This window comes from Seriola aureovittata, chromosome 8 (genome assembly GCF_021018895.1).
Source record: "Seriola aureovittata isolate HTS-2021-v1 ecotype China chromosome 8, ASM2101889v1, whole genome shotgun sequence".
NCBI classification, from domain to species: Eukaryota; Metazoa; Chordata; class Actinopteri; order Carangiformes; family Carangidae; genus Seriola; species Seriola aureovittata.
In genome coordinates, this window is record NC_079371.1 from 12,484,687 (window position 1) to 12,497,005 (window position 12,319).

The following is a 12,319-nucleotide window of genomic DNA, read 5'->3' on the forward strand; positions in this document are numbered from 1 at the left end:
AAATACTAATCCCCTCAAACTGGTGGCAATTGGTGTGACGTTTAACAGTGGTCAATAATATGTTAAGATTTATCTAGGAAAATGATTTGTATTACCTGTTTAATCTGTTTATTTAAAACACTGATCTGAAGCTAATTATTAATTAGATTACATTCACAGATTAAAAGCATTAATCAATTGTAAACACCAACAAGCAAATAAAAACATCCCGATGCTCGTGCTTTGCAAATGGGCGCTCCCGCTCGTGTACCTTGCTCTAGCAGGATCGCGCCTATAGGCGCGTTCACGTTGCGTATCCAGTGTGTGAGTGCGAGCGGCAGTTGACCATCACAGTCCATTCAGTTTCTACCCAGACGCTGACAAGTCTAATCCACAGCAATGGTAGGTTTAACGCCTTTTTTTTTTTTTTAATAGCACTTCATGTCTTCTCGCTGGTTCCACTGCGTCTCATATACTTGATTTCAATATATAGGGAGCTTCATTGTCAATTTATGTTATATTTTGTGGATTACGGTATTGGTTTTAGCATCAAACATAGCAAGACATCTCTGTGCCGCAGGAGAAGCTGCTAGCACCGGGGCTAGGTGGTGAGCCTCTCCGCTGTGCGAGAAGCTGGAAAGCTAGTAATGCTTTCAGAGAGCCTGACGAAGCCGCAGGTCATACTCCTCACATTCAGCGAATGTACAGTGCGGTATTTTTTTCTCAATATTGTGATAAGAGGCCAGATAAACGACTGACGATCCCAAACAACTGGCGCCATTTCGTTCATCTGTCCGTGTTTCACCGACATAAAGCCGCTTTACAAAAGGCCCTGCCTGCGTTAGATAGTTGTCATGACGCGGGTCCGGTGTTTGAACTGCATCATGTTTCTGTTATTTCACCTGAGCTCGTCGGTCCTTCCACGGAGGAGCGACGCTGGCAGGTGCAGCAGCGACTCGGGGCCGTCAAGCTAATGGTATTGTTAGCTGAACTAGCTACGTTAGCAAAGACAGAAAATGACACCCATTATGGCTGGCGCTAGCTGTGATTTCCTGGTTCTTTGTCTGTACGCGGCTTCCTCGCTAACAGCATTTTAGACTGTGGTTGACTGCGTGCTTTAAGTCGAGTACGTTTTAGCCCATAGTGATACTAAATGAGCAAAATGTAGGTTTATGGTCCATTTGCGTTGTGGCAGTAAATGTGTGAATTGACAGACGAACAATCGGTTAGAGCAGAGTTTTGCCTTATATAGCAAGCTAGCGTACACATGTGCGTGTGCTGCATTCATGGCCCCACCCTGAATTTGGTGCAAAGACCATTTTGTTTGGTCCCGTATTATAATGGATCTGCACTCGGATATCATTTACTGTCATCTGCACTGTGATAATTTTGCCATGTATCTACGCACATGTAGGGACAAATATGACAGAATTATCACCATTATGTAACGCCCGTTTGGCAGTGTTGGATTCGTTAGCTAAAGCTAGCGGGCCGCTGTCTCTGGATCTTCGTGGTCGGTGCTGCGCATCTTTTTAGTTGCGCATCTAATTTGTACAGCCGTCTATACACCCTGAACGCCCGTCACGCGATTAGACTACTGCACAGTACCAAGAGGAAATATTTACCGGATATCTCAATTCATTGAAACACGGTCATCATACATAAGTGAAGCATAGAGATACCGGATATGGCAGAATATGCGTTATTTTTGGCATTAAAACAACACGTAAAATTAGCTCATATGATCATATATCCGTCGTATAACTTTTACATCAGGTTTTTTTTTTTAAACATCCAGCAGTGATGTCTATTGTCTTTCATTGCTGAGTCTGCACCTTTAACAACCTGACATCAACTAAATCTGCCTGCTGAACAGTTCCCCTTTCCCTATCCAGTGTTTTTTTAAGAGTTTGAATACAAAGGCGTTAGGCCTGTGGTTGGTAGTGAAAATGTCCCTTATGATAATAGCTTGTGAGGCCTGTAATCTTAACTGTTCCTCCGTGTAAGAGAATTAAAGACTTGGACTGTGACTAGATTTGTATTGAGCCACTTTAACGTCGACGTCTGTAAAGAAAAGTATCCATGGTTCATATTAGATGAGGTGAGAGCTTAGTGGTCACCATGGTGATAGTAGTCTGCCTTTATAAATAAACAAAATATAACAATCCCATGGCAAATTGTGGCAAGGCAAAGAAGTGGAAACATAAAAGAACTTGATTGACTCAACAGTTGTAAATCATGTTTGGGTACAATAAAGAGAAATACAAAGGATATGGCCATAAGAAAGCAGTGAGACAAATGTGTCGTGTCAAGTAAAAAAAGAATATTGATATTTGTTACCTTGGTAAATATTTTTGGAAAAAGCAAAGAACATGAAAAATAAGAGTATAATGCTTATTCTATTGATGGGTGGATTATGGACGTGATTAAAGATTGTTTGCTGGTTAATTATTATTCTAAAAGTCACTGTTATCTCACACAGGCCTTTTACTCCTTGAGCAAACAAACTGTGCCCGTTCTGCTTGGCAGTTGGGTTCCCTTTCCGTCTTTCCTGCCCCATTATTTCCTTTTCATTGTTGTCTTTTTTTCCATTGACACATTGCTGGTAGGTAGCAGTTTTCTTCCATCTTCTCATGAGACTGCATTTTCCTGTGATGGATTGCCTTAAACAGAGTCAGAAGACCTGACTGAGTGAGTTTATGGAGCAGCTGTGACTTGGCGATGTGACTTGTATTCTATATTTCAACAGAAGCGCCATTGTCTGTGACTGAACCCTGCTCCGAAACGCTTAATTCCGGACCACACCCTCACCCACATGGTCATCTTTATGGCAGAGATACATGACTTCTGCCTCTGCTCGCAGAGAGAACTCATATAATGTTTTATACCAACTGGTCCTGCCCCAGTGACAGATGGACTTTGAGCAAGTGACACTAGGCACATATTGTTGTTTCTTTCCTTCGGTACTCTTGCTGTCTGATCTCATACATAATAAATGGAATTAAAAGGCTGTGGTGACTGAATCATCATTGTTGATTTCATTTGCACCAACTGTGCTGGCAGTTAATAATTTTCAGATTGCATTACACAATTTTTAACACCATGACCAACAGCTTGTCACGGCCACACCTTTTTGGTTTCAAACCTTTTTATCAGTTGTCCTCGTAGAAGCATTCTTGCTGTGTGTGTGATAGTCACATGCCACCCTCTCAGACCCTCTTCATTTTCATAATGTCTGTATTTACTGTACTCGTGTCCTCACTTCTGCCCTGTTGGAAAACGATGACAAGTGCTGTCTTGTTTCATAGAGTAGAGCTCCAACTACCAGTTATTTACTTTATCAGTTAGTCTGTCGATTTTTTTATTTTATTTAAAAGGTATTATTATTTTTTTTTAGATTAATCCTTTGGTCCATTAATGGTCTGAAAATAGCAATAAATACCTGTAACAAGTTCCTAAAGCCCAAGTCGCCATATTTTAAGTGTTTGTTTTGTCCAACAGTTTAAAAACCAAAGATGGATGAATAAGAATACCAGCAAAGTTAAACATTAGAGCTGGATCAAGACAAAACTACATGTTAAGCTGTCCCCTTGGTCACCAATTTTAACAGGCATTTTTCTCTAGTCTGTCATTTTATAGATGAAACAATGAATCTATTAATTGAAAACATAATTGGAAGATTAATCAATAATGAAAGTAAACGGTAGTTGTAGCCCTAATTCACATTTGAAAAGCTGCAACTGGTGAATTTTTGATGCCAAGACTTTGACTTAAAACGATTGATAATCAAAATGGATTAAAAAGATTAACCAGCACCTATTGATTAATCAACCAATTGTTCAACTCTACATTGGAACTTAACATCATTAAGTGTTTATTTACATTTTAAACATTTTATCCTTGGATCATGATTATATTTCCCAAATTAGTCCAAAGATAGGGAAAAGCATTCCCAGTTATAGCAATGCATTTTCTACTAGATCAAAAATCATTTCAAATACATTTGTTTTTTATTGTTAGGGTTATGGTGGGTTGTATACTCTACTGCTGTATTTGCAGTAATGGCAGCTGCCATGTTAAACTATGAATATATTGGACTCTGAGTCAACATACCGTTCTCTCCACAGGCCTCCGGCGTGAAAGTGACCGATGAAGTTATCGCAGTCTTCAATGACATGAAGGTGCGCAAGGCTCAGGCAAACGAGGATGAGAAGAGGAAGAGGAAGAAGGCCATTCTGTTCTGTCTGAGCAAGGACCTCAAGAACATCGTTCTGGATGATGGCAAAGAGATCCTGCTGGGTGACTTGGGAACCACAGTCCAGGATCCATACCAGCACTTCGTGAAGATGCTGCCCCCAGACGACTGCCGCTACGCCCTGTATGACGCAACCTATGAGACCAAAGAAACAAAGAAGGAGGACCTGGTCTTCATCTTCTGGTGAGTGCAGCCATTATCACACATTATAGGGTTTATGATCTTCATTAAGACAACATTTGGCTTTAATATTTTTTTCCCCTCTCACAGGGCTCCAGATAGTGCCCCCTTGAAGAGCAAGATGATCTATGCCAGCTCAAAAGATGCTATCAAGAGGAAATTTGAAGGTGAGTCAGACTTAAAGCTGCCCTAATCAATTGTCCTTGTATTGACACTGGGTCAAATGTGGTTAGTGACAGCCCCACCAAAGATTAACACCTGACTATGCACTTCCCCTCAACTAGCATCTAGGTGTCTTTCAGCTTATTGTTTTGGCTTTACATCCTACCACTTACTGTTTTGTTCACTCTCACCGCTCTCATAGTGAGGTGAAAAATCTGATTAATCTGCTGTACATTGTCTGGCAGGTAAAGTTGACAACCAGCTTGTGAACATAGTAGAGCATTTAGCAGCTAAAGAGCTAGACATTTTCCTCAAGATTTATCAACTCTGAGCTAAAATGAGAGACTAGTATTTATCAGGTGGTTAGACAAATGGCTTCATATTAACTTAAATGTTGCTTCATATCTCTTGGACGTGTAACAGGCCATTATTATATCAACCTAATGGGATGGTAAATGTCAGTGTTGTGTAAACAGTTTGTTCTTCTGCCCCCAAGTGGACAAAAAAATTAATAGTTTTTTTTTTTAAATCACTAAATGCATAATCATAACATTTTGCTTAACCATCCTCAGTCTAATAGCGTAGCATAAACGTTATTCTGCTCTTATACATAAACTTCAAAATGCTCAATACAACTCTAAACCTGAATTAATCCACGTATGTTTCAGTAGTTTATTTGTTTTGTTTTGTACTTTTTTTGGTAAGAATTTAAATGATTGGTAGGAAAGATAGAGTATTAATGTGGAATCATTTTTATCCTTTTAACTTTTTTTAAATATCTTAATCTCATAATATCTAAACATTATGTCAGTGCAAACGACAAAGTAGTCAGAATGATTTTTCTTGACTGTTTGTCTCTATTATACATGTACATCTCTTGCTGCAAGTCAGCCTGTTGGCAGTGGCCACGTCACATTCAAGTAATTGTTCATTTTGACCAAGTGGGACCTACAAGCTTTCAAGCTGCACTTGTGCTTCTCATTTGTCTCACTGCTAATGCTGTTCTTCACCAGAAAGTGTTAAGAATGAAAATTTAACATTCTCCCATTCCTACAAAACATTACAGGAATTTTGCATTGACATGAATTAAGTGCCTTTATATGTAAGATACTATTTGCTGGATGAGCCAAATATTTTATCCATAAATAGTCTCTTGCTTGATTTTCCAGAAAATGTACTATATGGTGATATACATTGTCATTTTCATCCATATCCGCCATTTAACATTAAACCACATTTTGGTCAATAGACTTGTACCTGAAAAGGTTTGCTCATTTTGGAAAATGCACTTTTTTTCTTTTTTTTTCTTTTTTAAGCTTACCTGATGGTCTATATTGACACAACTTTTTTCAGTGTGTAATTCAGACTGCTGTCTTTGTCTCCCCCACCCCTTCAGGTATTAAGCACGAGTGGCAGGTGAACGGCTTGGAGGACCTCAAAGACCGGCACACCCTGGCAGAAAAGCTTGGTGGCTCATCAGTAGTCAGCCTGGAAGGATCCCCTATATAAATATTACCCCCACTCCTACGGCTTCGATCGAGGCCTTTCAGACACATCTGTTGGGTTTAGCTGTTCATTCCAGTGTGGTTTGGAGAAGGGCAAAAGCAGAACCAGCACCATTTGCGGGACTTTCTTGGGGAGGGATATTGTGGGTGGGTTTGGGGTCAAGTGACAGTTACAGAGGAAAAAAAAAAGAAATTCCACAAATTCAGACTGTCATTCCAGTTCAAGCAACATAAAGGATATGAACAAAACACACACAAAGGAAAAACATAAGATACAACTGAGGAAGGAGGATGATGATGATAAATACACATATTGTTCACGCTTAAGGACAGGATTTTCTTCTTTCTGGGTTCCATTTGAAAAATTGCAGAGAAAGGGACAGGCAACAACCTTTAGTTTTCCAACCACTGAATCCTGACAAATAATCGTTCCAACTACTTTTTTTTTTTTTTGCCAAACTTCTAATTAAGTTTTGTAAGTGTGTGTAGTTGAGACTAGGTGTAGTATGAACTAATTCACTCTTGAATGCACAAGATGTATCAAAACTTTCTCTGGGGGAACACGGTTAAATATATATATTTTTCTCTTCTTTTTTTTTTTTTTGTTTTGTTTTGTTATTCCATTGTTTTTTCTTCTTGAACATGCAAATTCCAAAACTTGAGTGATTCCTTTTTATTTCCAGTTCTGGGTCAGAAAACTATGGCATTTGATGTAGTAAACAGAACATTCCTTGTACGTGTTAAAACCAGGATCTCCTCAATTTAAAATCATTGGTGTTATGAAGGTCTGATGGGGAGCGATGTGTATATGAAAGACCGGCGGTCAGAGTTAAGACTGATATTGAATGGTGGATGTTTTGTATCGTCTCCTTATCTCTAATAAAAAGCACTAAACTACTGACTTGTTCTGCTCCTTTTTTTTTTTTTTTTCCCACTTTTTTTTTTCTTTTTTTCTTTTTTTTTTTTTACTTGTGCTTTGTAAAAACACTAGCTGTTGACATACTCTTTAATTTCAGGTTTTGGTCATCTGTCACACATCAGATTGTCGTTTAATATAACGGTGGTGGTGATGGTGGATTGTTCTAATTGTAAAGTTTTACATTTTGAGAACCTTAATTCACAAATGGTTAAATAACAAATGTGCTCATCCAATTCAGTTAGGGCTATAATTAATCATTTTCATTGTTTGGTCTATAAAATGTCCTAAATTCCAAGTTGAAATATTTCAACATTTCATTTGTCCAATGAACTGTTAAAGCCCAAAGATGGACAGTTTACAATCATGGTAGCTGAAATGACAATATTTACAGGAACCAGGTCATTCTTAGGTGAAAAAATGACAAATTTTTGCAGACTAATTTCTTGTCAATTGACAAATCAATTAATTCAGCTCTAAATTCAGTTTAAACCAAGGTGAATCACATCACTGCTGTTCAGGTCCATTGATGCTGCAGTATCATTACGACCACAGGAGGTCACCCCAACACCACTCCTCAAACCAGACACAAAGACACAAGCACTTATAAATCTCTGTTTATTAAAATATATCAAGCATTCTTTTAAAAAATAAAATTAACACTCTGTCTCTCCAGTCCACACTGTGAAGAGCAAGCTGTCTGCTGAAATGTTAGGCATCAGTGGTGTCCGTTAACTATTGTCAGTTCTTTAGTCTGTGCACTCTAGAGCTGTGTATCTAGGAGAATGTGGATCGTGGCAGATGAAGCTTAATGATCCATGAGGAGCTATCAAAATACCAAACCATTTCCCCCAAAAAGTAGAGAAAAGATGAAAAGAAAGAAAAATGTCCTCAGTAGATAATCCACAGTAGGAAAATAATGTGCTGTTACTGACACACACCACACACACAAGGAAAACTGCTTTTTTTTCTCTCTCTCTCTCTTGTAAAAAAGTGGTTTATGTTAATACTGTGGAAACACTGACTGTGAGTAAAAACGTATTAAAAGATGCCGTGGTGATGATCTCACAGGCAGATTGTTTAATAGGCTCAGAGATTACAGACAGCTAATTAAACACACGAGAGGAATAACTCGATGAAGGGGAACTAGATCAGAAAGTAACTGAGTAGATCTGCTTTCCTGGTTTACCACAGAAGGATGATATTTTGTATGGATTTAATCCAGTTTCACTCTTCTTTATTTAAGTGAAATAAAGACGTTTATTTTTGCAGTGATTTTGTGTTTTCTTGTGTTTTTCTTGCTCTGCTTTCATAACCTCCTTTTATTCTACTCCTATCCCTCTCAGTCCTGGACACAGTCCAGCCGGTTACCGTGCACCCAGTAACAGATCTGAGCAAACTTCAGAGGAGTGATACGCACAGCCACATTGTAATCCCGGTTCTCTCCATCTATCTCCAGCCACTGGTGTCCAGAGAAAATGCCGATGACCTTCCTTTCCCAGCGCTCTAAACTGTTGTCCCATACTCTTCCATAAACTCCAGAGCCGCTGGCTCCCGGTCGGGCATCACAGTGCTGGTATATCAGGTCACTGGACTCTTCTTCCACCGGACAAAATCTGTACACCAGCTCCCCAGGTCTGTCGCTGTCAAAACCAGAGAAGTGGATGCGATTCCCTGCCAGGTCATCAGAGGAGGGAGCCACAGAGAGGCGCATGAAGGGACGTCGGTGAGGCCACCGCAGCTCCAGCAGGGCATAATCAAAGTCCATGCTGACCTCCTGAGGGCCCTGGATCCAGCCCTTTGGCACACGTGTACGTTTCACCCTCACCCAGCGGACCAGAGGCTTCTTGGCCGAAATGAGGTTGGCTTTTGTGCCATTGATAGATGGAGGGATCAGGAAGCCCACCCTGAGCTTCCTCGCCCCCTTCACATAATCCTTCCCATCATGCACACAGTGGGCAGCTGTGAGGACGTGCTGTTGAGACACAAGAACGCCGGTGCAGCCGGTGGAGATCCGCACGGCTGTGGAGAAAGGGTAATCCAACAGGAAGTTGTCGCCCTGAATGTTAAAACGGCCGTCTGCTCCATAGATCTGCCGCCTCACACGCTTGTGTCTGGGCTTCACTCTGGGCCCTCTCCTGGGTGAAGGGTGAGCAAAGAGACGGTCATCACTCTCAAACACATCCTCACCCTCCACATCTACAGTAGTGAGAGTGCGAGAGCCGTCAGCGTACAGCGTCTCGAAAGCCAGTTTCTCAGTCAGCTGCTCATCCTGCTCTCCTCTGTGAAAGCAGCTAGAGTTGCAGTGAGTTGTGAAGTCCAGCTGAGTCTGAGCGCTGAAGTGGGAGCGAGTGAGAGGCCTCGGTGTGTGAGGTACTAGTGTGGGGACGTGGACCGGTGGGGGGTGAGAAGGGTGCAGAAAGGACAGGGTGAGGGGGAGGAAGAGCTGGAGGAGAAGGAGCAGGTGAGTCAGGAGGGAGCTCTCATGTGGCGTCATCCTGGTGACGGAAAACACTGCAACGACACAGAAAATAATCACACACGTGAGAGGAACAGCTTACCAACTTATCCTTGAGAGATTGCATGAATTCCTACATGTTTTTCAAGAAACCAACAGTGGAAAATATACCCAAACAAGCTGTCTGACAAGCACACAAACTCTAATCCCTTGTAAATCTGGACTCTCTCACAGTTTATTGTTGATTGTAAATCACAGCGCCTATGCAAGTGAGGTCAGCTTGCAAAATCTAATGTTGCAATGCAGGCCTGAGTTTCTTCTGGTGTGGTGAGGCAACAATGAACCTCTTGTTCCTATAATATAGATTACCACAAAAATAGGATTTCAGCCTGGCGGAAACAAACAAGCATTTTAAAGTGTGTTTGGTACAAAAAGTCACAGGAAAAGTTCAATCATACAGGAAACAAAGTGGCCATGACATAACTGTAAAGCCAGAACAAAGTTGTGTGGTCAATGGTCTAGAGGGAAAAGAAACACAGTTTGTGATTACTTGAAACATAAAAAAACACCAGGATTTTGTTTCCTTCAAATGATCTACAAGATAGAGATTTTGCATTAGAGGCGACTGAATAGGTGAATAAGAGGTTGGGAGGGTACAATAAAAGCCCTCCAGTCAAATATTTGTCAAAGCTCAGAGGTAAGAAGTTGTTTTCCATCAAACATTAACTACTTCACAGTGTACGTGGGGCTTTCAGGGCAGATTAGCAGCAACAAGGAGATACTTGATCCCCTTAAAAGGCTGTGGACCCAGAGGCACTCATGGCACGAAGAGAGCAGGTGTGTAAAAAGTGAAAAAAAAAAAAAAAAAAGCAAGTTGAGACATGGCAGCAAAAAAGAGCATTATTCCTAACAAAAGACAGGGTGGGGCCTGTCCACACACCTATGTGCCATCTCATACAACACTACAAAGGAGGTAGAGTTACAAAAAGGAGCTTCTGTAAGCAGGGAAAGTACAAATTCTCTTCCATGTTGACATGTTAGATACATGACAGCTGTGGCAGACAGTTAACACCAGCTACAGAAGATCTCAAGTGGTAAATTGGCTGATGAAGGAGTAGCAAATTATGACATAAACCTGTAGTTTAAAACAATAAAAATGACAAAATATCAACTGCTATTAACCAGGCTGTGGTATGAGAGATGTAACCTAAGTGATTTTGGGATGTTAAACCATGCAATAAGTGCATTTTCTGAGCCTGTTTTGGTGTTGAAACACATTATTTGATTCTTAAGACAAAATTTTCAGGCTCTAAACCAAAAACACAGCTCTTCCTAAGAGGCTCATTCTGATGAAAACCACTGGAAAATGATCCAGAATATGTCCCTGTGCAAAAGTAATAACATATAACCAGAGGCGAGATGGAGGGAGAGCAATGGTTTTTTGGACTGCAGCACTAACTTGGAGCCTGGACACTGGGATGCAATTTTGCAGAAAAAATGTTAGGGCAAATAAATCTTTTCACAGATATTGTAAGCATGTAAGAGGGAAACTACATACTACTGAAGTGGAGGACTCCCTCTAAACTGTCTGAGGGGATGTTTAAGACCAGAGACTGTAAGGAAACAGACAGAGATGAAAAACACCTGAAACCTCATAGAGACATGCATCATTGAATTTTTGACCATCATTTGACCAAAATGTTTGGACTGAATCATCTTACATCTGCCCATAAAAATAATAATCTATATATATATATATATATAACTTCTGAATGCAACAGTAGTGATGAGTCACAAACTGGCATCAAAGTAAAGACAGGCAAGGGGAAAGGGGGGAACTTTTACACTCTCTGTACAAGAATGTGTACAATTACAATTACCAAACAAACCACTAAATTTAATATATTACCTCCTGATTAGAGATCGATGGTCCGTGTTTACATTCCAATCAAGTTTTCCTCCCAATCACAACAATAACTTCCCTGGTTTTCTTCATTATGATCTCCGGTGACAGGCAGGTACTTTGTCCCTCCTCTCCGTCTCCTTGCCCCGCAGAAGTAAAAAGCTTGCTAGCTCTTTAACAGCGTGTGCACATAAAGCTCCAGATGCTGAATGTCCGGAGCGTCCTATGAAACCCGCCCAGCTCAGACAGAGAACCGCAACTAAGAGTTTCTTGTCTGGAAAGAAGTACTCTCTCTTTCTGCCTCACGGTCCTAGCGCCCCGCCTGGGGTCTTTCTGTGTGGAGTTTGCATGTTCTCTCCTTATGCCTGCATCGGTTCTCTCCGGCTTCCTCCCAGTTAACCCAAAATTAATATTGGGTTAACTGGCGACTCTAATGCCTTACTATGGTTTGCCGTTTTTACGCCTTACTATACTATGATGTTTTTATGCGTTGCTATATTATTAAATTTTTATGCGTAACTATATAATGACTTTTCTATGACTTACCATACTATGACATTTTTTTGCCTCACTATTCTATTTTGCCTTACTATGCGATGATGTTTCTGTGCTTGACAATACCATCACTTTTTTATGCCTTACTGTAATATTACATTTTTGCCTTACTATACTATGACTTTTTTTTATGCCTTACTGCACTCTGATGTTTTTTTGCCTTAATGTACTATGACTTTTTTGCCTTACTATACTGTGACTTTTTTCCCTTACTATACTATGACTTCTTTGCCTTACTGTACTATGATGTTTTTATGCTTTACTATACAATTACTTTTTATGCCTTATTGTACTATGCCATTTTTTATGCCTTACTATGCTATGATGTTTTTATGCCTTATTATACTATGAGATTTTTATACCTTACTCCACTATGACGTTTTTGTGCCTTATATTACTATGACCT

General features: G+C 40.2%; 2 protein-coding genes across 2 annotated transcripts; one reads left to right on the forward strand and one right to left on the reverse strand.

Moving 5' to 3' along the window:
• Positions 1-223: 223 nt before the first annotated feature.
• cfl1 (cofilin 1) lies at positions 224-6,979 on the forward strand. Its single transcript, XM_056383775.1, has 4 exons — positions 224-381; positions 4,107-4,417; positions 4,505-4,581; positions 5,973-6,979. The coding sequence occupies exons 1-4, from the start codon at positions 379-381 to the stop codon at positions 6,083-6,085; spliced, it is 504 nt and encodes a 167-aa protein (XP_056239750.1). The 5' UTR covers positions 224-378; the 3' UTR covers positions 6,086-6,979.
• Positions 6,669-11,666, reverse strand: LOC130174143 (serine protease 23). The gene is made up of 2 exons (XM_056383774.1): positions 11,365-11,666; positions 6,669-9,511 (listed from the first exon to the last, which is right to left on the reverse strand). The coding sequence occupies exon 2, from the start codon at positions 9,492-9,494 to the stop codon at positions 8,340-8,342; it is 1,155 nt and encodes a 384-aa protein (XP_056239749.1). The 5' UTR covers positions 9,495-9,511; positions 11,365-11,666; the 3' UTR covers positions 6,669-8,339.
• Between the last annotated feature and the right edge of the window lie 653 nt (positions 11,667-12,319).

Bases quoted from the DNA above. Each gene is read 5' to 3' on its own strand.
- cfl1 (XM_056383775.1), top strand. The intron at 4,418-4,504 runs GTGAGTGCAGCC...CCCCTCTCACAG, and splicing joins GACCTGGTCTTCATCTTCTG to GGCTCCAGATAGTGCCCCCT. The intron at 4,582-5,972 runs GTGAGTCAGACT...CCACCCCTTCAG, and splicing joins TATCAAGAGGAAATTTGAAG to GTATTAAGCACGAGTGGCAG.
- LOC130174143 (XM_056383774.1), bottom strand. From the start codon at position 9,494: ATGACGCCACATGAGAGCTCCCTCCTGACTCACCTGCTCCTTCTCCTC.